At 38.0% G+C, this 17,436-nt stretch overlaps 1 protein-coding gene across 10 annotated transcripts in view; it reads left to right on the top strand.

Moving 5' to 3' along the window:
• The window catches only part of BMPR1A (bone morphogenetic protein receptor type 1A), a 146,947-nt gene that overhangs the window by 92,847 nt on the left and 36,664 nt on the right, over positions 1-17,436 (top strand). For all 10 annotated transcript variants that reach the window (XM_073878718.1, XM_073878713.1, XM_025880814.2 and 7 more), the window contains one exon: positions 10,875-11,093. In XM_073878718.1, the coding sequence (XP_073734819.1) occupies positions 11,027-11,093 (67 nt within the window). In that variant the 5' untranslated portion in view covers positions 10,875-11,026. The remainder of the gene's footprint in view (positions 1-10,874; positions 11,094-17,436) is intronic.

Raw genomic sequence — 17,436 nt, 5'->3', positions numbered from 1 at the left:
GAAATGGAATAGTTTATCCATAGTACAGCCTGTTTGGGAAGGTCTCATTTGTATATAAAAGTAAAAGAAATTGGCATGATGTTTTCATTCCTTCTGCTATATTCAAGTCATTCCCTCAGCAGATATTTATTTAGTACCAGCTATGTGCCAAACGCTCTTCTTGGTGCTAGAAATACAGGGTAAAAAAGTAGACTAACACCCCTGCCCTTATAGAGCATACATTCTGGAGCAGGTAGCAAGCAGTAAACAAAATAAATAGTAAATTGTATATCAAATTATAGGATGATAAATGCTAAAGAGAAAAAAATAGGTATCAGGGAAGGAGGATAGGAGCGCCAGGGGTGAAGATGGGATTACAGTTTTAAATAGGGTGAGCAAGAACATTATAAATAAGAAAGGGATATTTGAGTAAGCCCTTGGAAGAGGTAAGGTAGCAAATCATACAGATGTCTAGGGCAGGAATGTTCTAGGCAGAGGGACCCACCAGTGCAAAGGTCCTGCAGCAGGGCCAGGTCTGGCATGTGTCAGGGACAGGAGGCCAGTGCGGCTGGAGTGGAGGAGCTCGAGACCTGTAGGCCATCATAGACTTCAGCTCTTACTGGGAGTGAACAGAGGGCTGATGTGACCTAATAGGCTTCCTAGCACTACTTTGGCTGCTGTGTTGAGAGTATATTGTAGGTGGACAAGGGTGGACGTGGGGAGACTGGTTAGGAGGCTGTTCAATAATCCAGGCAAACAGTGTTGGTGTCTTGGACCAGAGAGAGGGCAGCGGAGGTGGTGAGAAGCGCATAGGTTCCGGGTATATTTCGAAGGTAGAACTAGCAGGATTTGCTGAGAGCTAGGATATGGATGGAGTATGAGAAGGAAGGAGGGAATGGTCAAGAATGACTCCCAAGATTTTAGGCCTGAGATACTTGAAAAGTAGAGAGGCCATTCGCTGAGGTGAGAAGACTGAGGGAGCTAGCAGATTTGGGGGGTAAGAGGGGAAAGACCAGGAGTAATAAATTATGTAGCTGCTGGTCTCATTAAGTAAATTTGTATGCTACTTGAGCTATCTTAACGGAACTCTTTCTCATACCAGTCTATGTTGTTGTTTAGTTTATTCAGAATTACTCATTTTATGCTAATCTAACCCAGAATACTCAAGTGTTCCTTTCCCTTAAACCTTCCTATCAACTAGAATGTTTCTGGTTCTAAAGGAAAAACTGACTCCCTCTGACCTAAAAAATAAAGGGAATTTATTGACTGTAAACTGAAAAGTGCCTGTTTTTCAGGCTTCAAGCAAGGTTGCTACTCACTGATGGCTGTAAGGACCTGGCTTCTCTTAGTCTCCTGGCTCTGCTTTCTGGTTCCCCTTCTGATGCCAACGTAACTGCCAAAAGCTTCTTGGGCAGCTGTTTTCTTAGGCCTATTCAGTCTGAAAGAGGGACGGTGTCTCTGCTCCCATGAACTTTTCATTCTGGCATGGAGGATGGAATATGCTGAGTGGCTTAGTCTGGGATAGAGCCTCTACTCCTGGAGCTTCAGGGAAACCTGTGTGCTCTGAATTTTTTTAAAAGACTGTAAATAGAGAAAAAAGTGGAGAGAAATGGTTTTCAGTTGTTTTTGCCTTGTGTAGGCACTGTGGTTAATACAGCAAGAATAGGATTCTTTTTTAAAGTGGTCAAGTGAGAAGAAAAAAAAGTAAAGTAAAAGTAAAATTGCATCCAGACATTAGTTTGATCAAGATAATTTCTCTTCCTAGAGGCCTAATACTAGTGCTTTTTGAACATCTAGAACCACAGAGGAGCCTTTAGATAATGAAAAATGGTAGATCGTTTAGTCAAGAATCCGGATTTCTCAACAAGGAGAGCACTATTGACATTTGGTTGAGACAGTTCTTTGTTTTGAGGGATCGTCCCTGAACATTGCATTGCATTTTCTATTTTGGTCCTTTGTCACCAACCAAAAAGCCACCCGCATATTTCCAGATCTTCTTAGGGAGGGACACACTTGCAAAAGCTCATGACTGTTTTTGAAAGGTTGTTTTTTCACATTGAGGGCATAAATACAGATATATTGTGATTTAGTTTCCTGAGTGAAATAAGGGTAGGGGTTTTTTGTTATTTTTGAAGTTTTGCTTTGTTCTTTTTTTTTCCCCCCTTAGTTCTGGAAGTTGAATATATTCCACTTAAAGATTGATTTAGCATTTGAATTAGTTTTTTGGCCACAGTGAAAGTCTTTGATTACATGTAGTGTTGCTTAAGGAAATGAGAAATCTTTTGATAACCAAATTTTGGTATTCTTTCAAGCATTTTGACTTTGGGTCACATAGGTTAGAATAGAAAGCCCAGCCTATCCTGAACAAACTTCTAACTTGGATAGGTTTTAATTATTTGTGGGACGAGAAGTGTAATTTGCTGAGTCTAGAAGAATTTGTTTGTAAGGTCAAAATATCTTAGAACTCTTTGAATATATATATTAAAATGCAGTTTATAAGCACTTAGGAAATGTTAGCTATGTTGTTGGCTTTGGTGAAGTGAATATATATAAAAATATGTGCGTGGTGTGTGTGTATAGTCTGTTACTCTCTGAGGTCTGTTTACTAGAAGTATTTGTATCAATCAGGGCCCAGTCAGGAACCACAGTGGCTGTTTTCACAGGAAGAATTTGGTATAGGGAATTGACTACACAGTTATTAGAGAATTGAAAAAGCCAGTGGAGCACTGGGAGTAAGCAGAAATGGTCATTGTGAGAAGCAGCTACCACCCCGAAGAGACTGAGGTTTCAGAACCTAGATGCTTGGAGAAATGTGTGCCCCTGTGGAGGCAGCTCAGAGCCCGGCTGCTGCTGGCCCCTGAGGAGCTCAGAGCATAGGTCCTGAGGAGCTGGCTCTCAGACTTTGAGGTGCCGGCACCCCTGGGTCTGAATGTGGGCCATGAGGCTGGTTCTGGAAATGTGGCGGCAAGTTGGAAACTAGGAACTGCTGCTGCCTCTGCGGAGGGTGTGGCTCAGGTGGTTGACAGGGAACAGCAAGGTGAGGAAGAAGCAAGTACCTTCTCCCTCCTCCAGCTTTCTCTTAGTCCCCTGCTGGCAGAGCCTGTGAGGGAGCTAGCTGGTAGAAGACATGTTAGCAGTATCCCAGCTCAGTGCCACAGAGTAGAGCATTGAGAGTTTTTTCTCTTTCTGAGCAGCAGTGGTGTATAATGAGGAGCCTACGACTTTTGGGTTTTTTTCTCATTACCTCCCGGCTTCTGACTTTGCATTAGTGAGTGAAATTTGGGCTTTGTCGCAACAGACTTGCCTCTTACCGGTTGTGTGATCTTGGGCAAGTTTCGAAACTCTGCTGAGCTTCACTTTTTCCTTGCAGAGTTGTGAAGATGAAATAAAATCTTACGTGGCTCAATAAAAAATAACTTCCTGTTTACTTTATGATGGACTTACTCATGTACCGACTGATAAAACATGGCCCTTAGGGTCAAAGACCTGGGTTTTAGTTGTTCCTCAGGTCGCTAGCTATATGAAATTCAGCAAGTCGCTTTAGCTCTCTGAGCCTGTCTTTTCTCTGTCAGAGTAGGGATAATCTTACTTCCCGTAAGGGTCATACAGATGGTATAATGCACATAAAACTAATTTGCAAATTATAAAGATGGTGATACGCTAACATGAAGTGAACACTAAATAATATTTATGAGTTTCCCTCATTTAATCAGTACAGAAGACCTAGATCTGTCGTATGCTAGACTCTGAACTCTTCACCACCATTTTATACTGATTTTATCTGTGTAAAAATACTGTGCAGAAAACAGAGATGGTATTGTTCACCGTTACCCCTAATACACCTAAACAGGGATGACCAAACGCTGTGCCTCCCAGGCATCTCTGCAACCACTTTGCTTGTTTTTTGGTCATTTGTGCTTATTCCAGGGGCGAGACAGAACAACACCCAGACCCCCTCAATGCACAGCTGCCAGTTAGAATCTCTTCTGAGTGCAGATGTGCCAAAGATTGATGTGTAGCATAATCTAGTTCTAATTATTTGTGAGCTTTTTCATTTAATAGAAATAAACGAACAAAAAAAACTTTGGAGTAACTAGGTTGGGGATTTGTAGTACAAAGTTGGTTAAAAATAGATTATCTCCTGTTTTTAAAAATACTTGATAAACCAGGAAACATTTATTGTGCATCTAATATTGAGGCCCCTGGTGTGGGATATAGGACGTATAAATGCATCTGCAATGTATAAGGCTGTACTAGTTTGTCTTGCCTTTCTGTTCCTGGAGAATTCATACTTGTGTTTGGCTCAGAAGGAAAGTGAAAAGGTTTTGAATAAAGAGGGGATGATTTAGCAGAAATACAAAGGTTAAATGCGTTAAATTTGCTTTGAATAAATAATGGAGTGTTGGGAAAAGGTTAAGTCTAGTTAGGAAGTAATTTCAGTGGTGGCGATGAAATTAGTGACCTCAAGGTGTTGAAGACATGGCAGTTAGAAATGTCTCTGTAAAGTGGAACTTGGTTGGTTCTCTTTGCTCCTTTTTCAGACTTTCCAAAAGACCTCATTATGAATGTCTCACCCATCACAAATTCTCACAGCACAGCCTCCAAGGCAGACTTTTTGGTGAGATTCCTGTGTATTACCACAGATAAACTTACATAACTATTTATTTAAGCATGTTATTTTCTTAAGGGTTTATGTTTAGATTTGGGTGAGATTGTTTTTCACACTGATATAAAAATAGCCATGAGCGGTGTTACCACAGTTGTCTGTGTATGTATTAGCTCAGGGATTGATGGGAGTAGAGGATGGAAATGGGGAAGAAATGGATGGGTTGCTGGTTAAGAGAAAAGACAATATTCTTATGCTAATCCAAGCTCTGGATAAGGAGCAAAGCAGCCATGCAGACAATGGCTGTGGAGCCAGAAAGTCTGCAGTGAGTCTAGTCCTTCTCAGAAAGCTTGTCAGGCCAGGCGCCTGGAGCTGCCTAGGGGGAGGGATCCCTGGAAGGGGGAGTTTGCTCCTCACCACTTTATGGAATTGGCAGCTGGCCAGCTTGTTGAAAATTCCCAAACCTCACTACTAGAAAGTAAAAATTAATGGTGGGGGGCTTAACGGGAAGAGGAAAGAATGACTTTAGTCTGTTTTTTCAGCTGACTTCAGTCTTTTCCTGTTTTTTTTTATTCTGATTGAACTATTGGTTCAGCCGTATTTGTTTACCAAGCTTTGTAATTTTTTATTTAAAAAGAAATTATTTATATTTTATTGAATAATTTGCCTTAGTTTTATTTTCCTGAAGAACAAACAGCACCAATCTATGTGTATAGCAATGGAAAATAAATTTATTTAGATGTCTATTTGAACTAAATATTTAAAAATAACTTTTAAACACCAGCATCATTTTGAAATTTCGATCATGTAGCATTTCAAAGGTCTGTGTTTCCTTATATCCTTAGCTTTGCAAGGTTAGGTATTTTAAATTTAATATAAAAATTCCAATGAGTTATTCCAGGAATTTAAAAAATGTTATTTTCAGATGTTAGAATTATAAAATACTCTGTTTCAGGAATGATTGTAAAATATGGTTACTGTTTTGCTATGTCATGATCACAGAAACAGTTATTATGATGGGACAAATAAAGGGAAAGTCATCAGTATTTATATTACTAATAACAGTAATCACAACCGTAACAACGGACGGCTGTTACTTACTGAATGGTTAATACCGAGATGCACGATGCTAACTCATTTGGGTTAGTAGTTATCATTCCCATTTTGTGGCTAAGGAGACTGAGATCTAGACAGCTTGAATAACTTTTCCCAGATTACATCTCAAATAAATACTGGAGCTGATATTTGAAACCCGTAGACTTAACATCAGAATTTACTCTCTTAAATTTGCCAGGATATTACATGAAAAGTGCCTCTACCTAGAACATAAAATTGATGTCATCATTCTGGAACTCATAGTTAAAAAGGGCATGTGTTTAACAGTATAGAGAGTAGAACTAGGGATGGTTTTCTCCCCACAAAAATGAACCTTACTTGTTGAGATAATTTTAAAAGAAAGCACATACTTTTGGTTACTCCTTTGAAAGAAAGATGTTACTTATATATACCAGTTCTTTGGGCATTGTGACTATCTTATACTTCTGTTGTTATGCTCTGATTTGACTATGCTTTCCAGACTCTTGTTTTTTGGTTGGCTGTGCAATAATTTACAGTGATTAGGCTTTTTATTATTTTAGCAAATTTCTCATAATGACTATATTATATAGCAGTGTATATTTTCTGTTGCTGCCCCACAAATTACCCCAAAACCTAGCAGCTTAAAACAAGCATTTATGATCTCCTACATTTTCTGAGGGTCTGGAATCCACCAGGATCTTAGCTGGATGGGTCTAGTTTAGGGTCTCATGAATTGTGCCGGTTAAGCTGTGGTCACCTGAAAGCTTCCCTGGGGCTGCGGCATCCATGTGCAGGATGGCTCACGCACATGCTGCTGGCAGGAAGCCTCGGCTCCTCGCCACGTGGCCCTCTCTGGAAGGCTGCTTGAGTGTCCTTATGACATGGAAGCTAGCTTCCCGCAAAGTGGGTGTTTCAAGAAAGAGCAAGGTGGAATTGGAAATGCCTTTTATGATCTAGTCTCTGAAGTCACACTCTGTTGTCTCCATCTCATTTTATTTGTTAGAAGTGACTCATTAAAACCAGTGGGAATTCTAGGCAGAGAAGTAGGCTCTACCTATTGAAGGTACCGTCAGAGCACTTGTGGACATATTTTAGATCAGCACAATGATCTTTTGGTAGATTGTTGTTGTTTTTTTTAACCTGTGAAAAAGTATCACTTGTTGAATACTAGTTTATATTCCAGTTGTGGTAATATACACTACATTAATATTGCACATGATAGGTTCTAGACCATAAACTTATTTTATCAGTGAGTGCCAAATAAATATATATGGTGTTAATGCTTTTATTAATCCAGTTTTTAAATGGATGTTGGTGTTCTGGGGCCCTCTTCTCTTTTCATTCTTAGAACACCATCTCATACAAAGCCATAGCTTCAAATACTCTATGCTGTTGACGTAATAGATTTGTATCTTCAGTACCCAATGTGTCCTTTAAACTTCATGCCCATTAGACATTCCCTTTGGGTAATCTCAAATGTCTAAAATTGAACTCTTGATCTCTTCACTCCTTTCAAAATCTGCTTGTCCTCATTCCAGTAATTGCTCATGCCAGGAATGCAGAGATCTTCTTTACTCTCACTCTCCCTTACCCCACAATCTAATCCAATACTAAGCCCTGTTGAGTCTGTTTATGAAATAGACCTTGAACCCATCCACTGTACCACCACCACCCATTCTTAAGCACCATTGTCCCTCTCCTAAACTACTATACTGTCCTCAACTGGTCTCTTTACTTCTGCTTTTGTCCCCTCCAGTCCATTATATAGAAACCAGATAATTGCCTTCCCATCCCACTTAGATTTAAATCCCAGATCTTTCATACACTTTTCTCTGATCTGGTCCTTGTTTTTCCTATTTCTTCAAACTCACATCCCATCAACTACCCCTTATTCTCACCATTTCAGAAATACCATTCTTCCATTGCTCTTTTCTGCCTCAAGATTCTTGTACAGGCTGTTCCTTATGCCTAGAACTCACCCCCTTTTCTTTACCTGGCTAACTCTAATTCTTCAGATCTCATCTTAAATGTCACTTTTTAGCATGGCTTCCCTTAGTCTCTCCAGATGAGATTAGGTCACTACCCCATGCCTCTCTCGGACCTGGCACTTTTCTTTCCTCACACTTAGCACAAGTTATGATTACATATGATTTGTACTGTCTTGTTTAGTGCCTGACTATCTTAATTGTCTTGTTTAATGACTATGAACTCCACGAAGGCTGGGTCCGTTTTGCCCTCATCAGTCTATTCTCATTGTCTAGTACAGAATCATGTATATAATAGGTACTTAATAAATATTTAGGAAATAAATTAATAGTCAGTGGCAAGAACACTGTTCCTGCAGGACTTGAGCATTAGAAGGAATCCGATGAATCACTTAATTGGTCTAGTCTCCTTTCCGTCCTGTCTGTCATGTCCTTGACAGAGGTGCATTCACATTTGGTTCCTTTGATATGCTGTGAGCAAAGGCCCCGATCTTTGAGTTGTAAGCTCAAGTGTAGTCATTTCCCTATCCTTTGCATTCCTGTCATTCCTCTCTAAAGTGTTCAAGAGGCCTGACCAGGTGGAATAAAGTAAGGTGGTGACCCTCTTTGATTACAGCAGTGGGCCTCCGTCCCTGCTTGGTAAGATTGCCTTCATGTCTCAGCAGTTGTCATAAGCACTGATGCATATTGAGCTGGTAGTCAGCTAAAACCTACTATTTTTCTTTTAAAGATTAAGGCTTTCCATTGTTGGATTACAACTGAGGCAGTTGAAGCCATTTTACCTTTAGTCTTCTGTTGGCTGATAGCTGTTCTCTATACAAGTTATTGTAGATCACACCTGTTACTTCCTGTGCCATGTTATAAACATGTATGAGAGGAGGAGACTTTATTGAGCACCTATTCTATACCAGGCTCTCCTACTTTATAATATATAATTATGTGTAACATACATAAAATATCCAGCAGGGCAGTCTAGGGTAGCAGTTAACACATGGACTCTGGAATCAGATCTCCTTGATTAGAATTAGAGCCCTGCCATTTACCAGTAAATTCCTTAAACTGTGCCTGCCTCAGTTTCCTCATCTGTAAAATTAAAATAATAATTGCACCTATCTCACAAGGTAGTTGTGATGATTTGATAATATTAATATATTCAAAGCATTTATAATGGTGCTAGTACATAATTAGAGGTGAATATGTATTAGCTATTACCTCATTTAGTTCTTAAAATAATTACGAGTTAATAATATAATTTCAGTTTTACAGATGAGGAAACTCATCCAGAGAGGTTAGGTTACTTATTTCAGGCAGATCAAGATTTGAACTTGTGCCCAGCATAGCAGTCACAGATGTTTATGGGAAGAAATCACACATAATCCCCTTCCAATGAAAGGGACTGTGACTGTGGCAGGTGCTTAAAGTCTCCTCACTTGCTCTGCAGGATGCTTTGGCTGTCCCTCTAATGAGACTAGACCACATATTAGCTTTAAATAAATTGATGAGGAAACAATGACTCTGGAAGATGGAACCAGTCATAGCAGTCAGTTTCACCTAAGACCAGGAGCTCCTTGCAGCGGGGACTGCCATACTCATGTCTGTATCCTAGCACCCTGCACTGATGTATTATAGGCACCCAAAAAGTGCTCTTGGTGAGTGGGTGGCGGTATGGAGCAGGCGGAGCTAGTAGGAGAGGCCGAAATGATGCCAGGCTTTTTGTCATGGGTGACTGAAGACATGGCACTACCTTCCTCAGTGATAGCAAATGCAGGAGAAGGAGGCAGGCCTAGAGGGTTAAGAAGGAAAGTTAATGCATTTAATTTAGACGAGTGTTGTGTAATCCTAGTAGAGATACTTAGTAGGCAAATAGAAATAATGATGGGAAAACAGGGTTGGAATTATACTGCAAACTGCTTTTGAATTTGAAACCTGGAACAAGTATCCCTAGAATCACAATTGTGTAATTTCAAGAAGGGAGTTTTCCCAAGAAATGCTATTAAATCACATTATGGATGTTGTTCTGTAATTATTTTAGATTTTATGTCTTACTGTCTCAGCATTCTGTAGATGGGAAGCAATTTAATTTTATAGTAGAGAAGTGAGAAATTGTAGACGTTTTAGAAGTCAGATATTAAAATGCACAATATAAATGACACTCTATAAACCTTATTTCCTCAATACTGTAAGTGCCTTTGAAGAGCTAAGTAAAGTGAAAAATTCTTAGGTTGATAAAATAGAAAGCTCAGGTTGTTTGTGGTAGAAATCATGCTAGGGGTAATTAAGTCATGACTAAATAAAATCTTTTTCATTCAGGAATAGTTTAGGCTGAAATCAATAAAATCGAATCGTCTAAACCAATAGGATGGGAGAAAGAATTATATTCATCTATATACGAAATAGTGGGGGGTTTTTTGTTACCCATTTCAACTATTTTATAATTGCCAGATCTTAACTGGGGAGGTTAGATTTCACATTATCCATATTAAAAGCTCAATTTTATAATAATGGAGCCAGATTTGCAATATTTTAGGAAAATAATTTTAAGATATATTTCTGTTACTTTAATGATGAAGCACACTGCTTATTTAAATATGTGTGATTAGCTAGGCTTTCTCTTCTATAGAATAAATTATTGCAAAGATTTGAGGTGTTTTTATCACATCTATTAGGATTTGAAAGATGATTGATGAATAACTTCATATTTTAAATTCAGTTTTTCCTGCTTTATTCTTCATATATTTAGAAATTGTTACTAATAAAATAATTAGAGCAGCCAGAAAAGACTATTGGGATTATTTAGTGTACTTGTTTTACATATGCTTAATCTGAGATCAGGAGAGGTGACAATCTATTTACTGAATTATTTAAGCTTTTGAATTACAGTGCCTATTTGTTATTGTAAATAAAGATAGCTTTAATGTTTAAAAATGTATTTCATTTCTGGGTGGCTCAGTTGGTTAAGCTTCCAACTCTTGATTTCAGCTCAGGTCATGATCCCAGGGTTGTGAGATTGAGCCCCACATTGGGCTCCATGCTGGGCAGGGAGCCTGCTTAAAATTCTCTCTCCCTCTCTCCCTCTCCCCCTCCCCCCATTCTCTCTCCCTCTCCCCACCCCAAAATGTATTTCATTATTTAAAGGAATGTTTGAGCATTTGTTTTTCTCTCTTAGTTTTGAAAACTTTCCAGAATTCAATTATATTCATTACCTTTTTTATATTTTTATCTTTCAGGAATCAAGAGAAAGCAGTGGAAGTTGGAGTCATTGTCAAGTGATTGAGACCTTTTGCAAGAAAATCTCCTTGAATTAAAGTCATTTAAATTAGTGACATAACAAGACCAGTTATTAGAGGTGACACTGTACAGGAAACATTAAAATTGAACAATGACTCAGCTGTATATTTACATCAAATTATTGGGAGCCTATCTGTTTATCATTTCTTATGTTCAAGGTAAATCAGTGTTCATTTAAGTAATCTTTTTCATTATTTCATTTCTATATTTAAAATACCCATTCTTGAAACTGCTTCTTCTACTCATGTGCCTTTTTGAACATTTAGGCTCAATATGCCAGCATAACTTTTAAGTAAAAAGGCAAAGAACAAATACATGCCAGGTAATTTTGAACGTGATTGTGATAGAAACATTTTCAAATATTTGTAAAATTTCAGCCTCTCTGAATCTGTTCTCTTATCCATAACATAGGCATTATGATATGCAACATTAAGTCTTGTGAGGATTAAATGAGATAAAGTATAAAGTAAAGTATCTGTCCTAGTAAGACTAAGACACAGGGTAATAGGTACTCAAGACATAGTTTTAAAATTCCTTTCTCCTTTAAAATACAATACAGAATAAATGTAAATAATTTAAAAAATCATTTTGTCATCATTAAAAAACTTCAGAAAGGTAGTTGCATTTGTATGTGCTAAATACTAAAATTTCTTCATAGAATACTCAAAAGTTTTATTTATGAACAGCATTGTAATTTTGTGTTCGTAGCTTGGAATTCCCAAACAGGAAATTATTGTGATGACTCTGAGGATCAGATGGGCTATATTTGCACATGGGATTTTCCCCAGATGGTTTAATTAGGACATTATTTCAAACTGAAGAGAGAGTACTCTTGCAAAAGGATTTTAAAGTTATTGGGTATCTTCATTCTCTTAAGTTTATGTCATCACAGATTGTTCTTTCATAAAGTTTTGTTCAGAGTGATAAAGACTACTAGCAAGAAATACAATTAACAGCACAAATTTTTTGACAATTTCATTTTTTTTTAAATGTATTTATTTGAGAGAGAGAGAGAATCCCAAGCAGACTCCCTGCTGAACATGGAGCCCAATGTGGGGCTCAGCCCCATGACCCCGAGATCATGACCTGAGCCGAAACCAAGAGTCAGACACCTTAACCTATTGAACCATCCCAGGAGCCCCTGATGTTTTCATTTGAAAGATAAAAATAAAATCTGTAGCTTCATATTTTGTCTTAGGTGTAATTGATACCTTTAGTATTTTCTTGCTCAGAATACAGAGAGCCCTCTTCGAAAAGCCACTTTTTTTTTGGTGAAATACCAAATTATTTAATAAAACACTTTTATTTTAACAGCTCTTGTTATATGTCTTGTTGATCAGCCTCAGCCAAAGCTGTTTTGAAGATGAGTTAAATTAATAGTAGCATATTTGTTACCTCACTCCCAGATAATTAGTATTTGATGTTAAATTTAAAAAAAAATCTATAGATCACACAGAGGCAATGTAATTCAAAATTCTTTCCCCACTCTGATTCAAATTATTCTGTAATAAACTTTTATTAGATGAAATAAACTGGTAATTAGTTATCAGGTGTAAGTGAAAAATCTTGGTAAGAATTACATTTCTGTGATGAATAGCCAAATGTTGTTACATTTCCTTTCAAAAAGATTAGTTTGAGAGTTGCTTTAAATAAAACTATTTAGTCTTAAAAAAACCAAAACCAATGTAGAAGAAAATGTTATTTCTTAGAGATTACTAAGGATTGGAAGTGGTGTTAGTGGAAATAACTTGACTTTAGCTTCAACTTTAGCTTCAGTTGTGTCTTGGGAAAGTAAATTTCTCCATATTATTGGTTTCCTAGTTGTAAAGTAGAAACAATAATATGTATCCTAGATGTAAACAGGAATTTTTGGAGCATTAGATGTTTTGATAAAGATTTAAGTCCTTTACATTGAGATAAAGTTATTCAAGTTGGAACAAAGAACGAGTCAGCTGATATTAACATCTAATTGCTATTTAGTCCTTGTTTTTGGCTTGGTCACAAGTTTTAGAAATGGATTTTAGCTTTAAGAAACTGATTACCCAACAAACAGTGACTTAAACAAGTAGATTTATTTTTTAATGTAGATGGTAGATATTGCTGGTGCTCATTCAGTAGTTGAGGTGTCAAGGTTGACATCTGTAGTTTTCTTGGCTTTTCCCTAATGGTTACAAAACGGCTGCTGTTATCTGCATTGGAGGAAGGAAAAATGGGGAAAGGGTCAGCATTGACTTCAACTGGATGTTATTTCAGGAAAGCAAAATGTCCCCAGAAACCAGCCTTCTGCTGGCAGATTTTATTGTGTTTTGTTGGATAAACTGAGACAGTTGCTAGGGCTACTGGAAAACTGGGAGATGGGGTCGTCACAGTCAGCTTAGATTAATCTAAGTCCATTGCTTATGGCTGGACACATGTCCCGCCGGACAAAATCAGTTTGGTCAGTTAGGAAGATAGGGAAAATAGATACCCTTGGGACAACTTAAAGAGTCTGGAACAGATTCTTTCTCTTCTGTCAGTTAAGGTGTTTTCATCTCTTAAGTAACAATAACAACAAAAACCCCAATTCAAAATAGCTTAAACAATAAGGAAAATGTTGTATTACAAAACAAGAAGTCTGATGGTAGGGGGACTTCAGTAAGTTAATTCCTTGGCTCTCATCAAGTTCTTTCTCTTTTTCAACTGTGTTCTCCTCCACCTATTAATTTAGCCCTAGGTTAACTCACTCCATGGCCACAATGTGGCTGCTGTGGGGCCAGAGATCCCATGTAGACATGGCAGATTTGAGTTGACAGCATTCGGTAGAAGAGGGAATCGATGTCTCTTGTGTCTCTTTTTAATTGGTAAAGAAATCTTTCCCCAGGCACCTCTCCTCTTCCTTCCCCTTCCTTTTGCAGCGGACTTCCTTCTAACTTTATTGGCCAGAATTAATTTATGCTCTTGTGTAAGCAGTGGCAAGGGGACTGGAACTAAAATTGTTGGATTAGACAAAACAGTTGTCTCTACTGAGGGTAGGGCTGTGCTATACTTAAAAAAGTGTGTGTGTGTGTGTGTGTGTGTGGCTAGCAAGGTAAAGGGAAGAAGAACACCTAACAGCATCTGTTGCAGGGTACCACACCTGTCTACCTAACCTCATACATACCCTTCTCGCTTGCATATGCTAAAAGTGCTCGTGTCAGTGGAAATACTCAATTCCTCCTCAAAGATATATATGTATATATAACCCAGAGGTTTATCCACTTAATGCACTTGGCCACTCATCCAGGACTTTTGGGTAGTATGTAACCTTGTCCACCAGGTTCATATGGGCCTGTTCATGGTCTAGCAGTGGGTACCTAAGAGAGAAATTGTTGGTTCCCAACACACCCAGTATTCAATGATGAAGAAGAAATTGGATAAGTACTATATAAACTCCTATTCAGAAGGACAACTTGGAAGCCACCTTTAGTAGTCACCACTCCGTAGCACATAGATTAAGAATTGTTACTGATCACTTTGTACCTGCAAAGCATTGATGTCCCATTGGTCTCTCCAGCTCTCCTACCTTTTGCCTTCTGATTCCTATTCTAGACATTCTGTCTTAAGGAAGGGGGAGGACTTTCTCTGCTTTGTACAAAGGAAGACCATAGATGACTGGGAAAGTAAGAAAAATTATTTAATCTGGAAAAAAATTGTAAGATCATTGATGCCAAAAATTGCCATTAATGACAAAGGAAGGTGGTATAAATGTGTCTATATATAGTCACTTGTATCTTTTAGCTATTCATCTCTGTATTTATATATATTTGTGGTTTTTTCTCAGTTGTTACACTTGAGCATGTAAACTTTTAAGTATTTTTTTGCATGTATTTGTTTGAAATACAACCTATAGCTTCGGCCCACCCCAGACCTCATAATTTTATGCTTTGTAAACACAGGACTAGTGAGTGGAAAGAGATTGGCATATTGTAGGAACTGACAGAAGGCTAGCATGCCTGAGCATGGTGGAGGGTAGGTGCTGTGAGTTGATATTGGAGAGGTACACAGGGTCCAAATCCTGCTGGCGGTGGGCATGGTGAAGGAGGTTGGAGTTTATTCTGAGTGCATATGGAGCCATTAATTGGTTTTAAGCAGGGAGTGACAGGATCAGATTTATGTTTATAAGATAACTCTGGCTCCTATGTGGGAAATGGATGGGAGGGCCCAAGAACAGAAGTAGGGAGGTGAGTGTAGAGATTCCTATCTCAGAAGTGGCACAGCATGATGGGACCAGGTAGTAGCAGTGGAGTTGGAAAAAAGTGGAAAAACTTGAGATCTATTTTGGAGATTGAGCCAAAAGACTTGGGGAGATGGGTTTGAGGAGATACGTTAACGGGTTCCATTTTGGACAAGTTAATTTTGAGATTACTTAAGCAGCTCAAGGCTGGAGGGGTAAATCTAGGAACCATCAACAAGGAGATTTGTTTAGACCGTAGGATGGGTGCTGTCACCTAGGGAGATACTGCAGAGAGGCTGTTGCTTAGTAATTTTTCTCTGCCTCCATGCCTCTATTTAGGGAGATCTTATAACTTTAAGATACAGCTTAGTTTTCATTGCTTTTGACACCTAGGCCGACTTTGTGTTACAGGCTCCTTCCTTTGTTTACCTTTGTATTATATCACTTTTCACAGTGTGTTTATTTATGTGCTTATTGTCCTTCCCCTTTTCTCAAGGACCAGATCAATTTCCAGCAATCGGTAACTTGCCTGCACATAGCTGGCCTCTAATTAATGTTTTGTTAAATAAATATTTGAGGTAATATAAACCCCAGATGCAAATTATTATAATTAAGATTTTTAATTTCCTAAATTCAAATAGTGTTTTGGGAAATTTATGTGTATTAACCAGGATATAACTTTGAATATTCTAGGTATTGGTGATCTTTTAGTATGATCTTTGTTATTAAATAATTTCCTCATTTGTACCCTATTTTATATGTAATTAAGCCCTTTATTATACATTCATTTCATCTATATATAACCTTGAGTTGAATTGGGCAGGAATTATTATCACCATTTTTTAGAGATAGAAGAGGTTCAGAGAGTAACATCTATGGATATATTTGGGAGTTGAACCCTTACCTTCACATTGTTATTTCCATGTCATTTCTACCACACTATACTGCTTTTTCTGTGTATCACTAGATATTTGAAAAATTAATTGCATGTAGTATATTATTTACCATTTGCTCTCTATACTTAAATTAATGCTTCCTTCTGTTATTATAGTGGATTTTAAAGCTGGTGAATAGACTTCAGGTGGCCTCTAGTCCTGCTGTCTTACTGAGTAAATGGGTCTGAAGAAGTGACAGGGCTTGTCCATGATCATCCAGCTAACTAAACTGTGGTGGGACCATCATAGGACCATAGTAGACCACAATCCAGTTTGCCTCGTTTTTAGCCTAGTGGATTTCTTCTGTTCTTGGACATCCTGCCCTTTTGTTAACTTTTTACAGTTGACATTCCTGACGTAAATGAGGTCTTTAAGCTTTGTTATCAATTTAAAGGGTTAAATGAAGATTATTAAAATTATTAAAATCCATGGAGTCACTAAAAAAATTAGCACATTCTTTTCCTGTTATCAGTGTGTGTTTGTGTGTTACTTTTTCTTTTCAATAGTTCATCTTACCAGTATGGCTAAATTTAAAGTCAAATCCACATTGGAGGAGCAGGATGGCAGAGGAGTAGGAGACCTGAAGTCAAGTCCACATTATGCTTGAACCACTTATTTAGCATTTATAATGAAATGTTGTTTATACACAATTCTCTTAATATTTTATACCTGTTTGGCTCTACATACTATTCCCTGGAGGTCAGCCATACAAGGAATAGGCTGGCCAATTTCAGCTGATTCGGAGAGAGGGCGGAATTACTAAAACGTTTTAGTTCCGTTCTGCTTTCAGCCTGAAAGATTTCAGTACCAAATATGACAGTATCTGTCATTTGAGGCTACTTGACTCTAATGCAAGAACACAGTTCTGTTTTCATAAGCTCACTACTGCCCTACAGTAACCTTCAGTTTCTGGCAGCATAGGCTGGATTTGAACCAATGGCCTTGAGATGAAAGGCACCAGATAATATGATTAGTCCCCTTGCTCTCGCAGTTCCCTCACTTAAGCAATTAAAATCCAAAGCGAGATGCTTAGTAATTGCACTTCCACGTAGAAGCACAAATAAAGGACTTATTTTTTTTTAAGCTAGTCCCAAGTCTTGAGCCAAGGAGTTTAAGAACATATTTGTGTATTTTTTTAATGATTGGAAACAATCTCAGACTTCCCTGAAATCGCTTCTCATTTTGTACCTTTCTTAAAGTCATGACCATATTCTACCTTTGCCACATTATCTTCCACTGTGCAAAACTTGTGACATAGTCCTCTCCATATGTCCCACGATACCTGGGACGGTTACGCTGTGCATAATAGGTTATTAACAAATGTTAAATGTATGAATGAAATGCATTTTTAATTAAACACAGTAGCTGTCATAC

The sequence above is a fragment of the Callorhinus ursinus genome, unplaced genomic scaffold (genome assembly GCF_003265705.2).
Source record: "Callorhinus ursinus isolate GAN/ISIS: 27379988/994484 unplaced genomic scaffold, GSC_fseal_2.0 scaffold31, whole genome shotgun sequence".
Lineage (NCBI taxonomy): Eukaryota > Metazoa > Chordata > Mammalia > Carnivora > Otariidae > Callorhinus > Callorhinus ursinus.
Note: the sequence above shows the minus strand (reverse complement) of the source record. Positions and strands in the feature narration are given on the sequence as shown.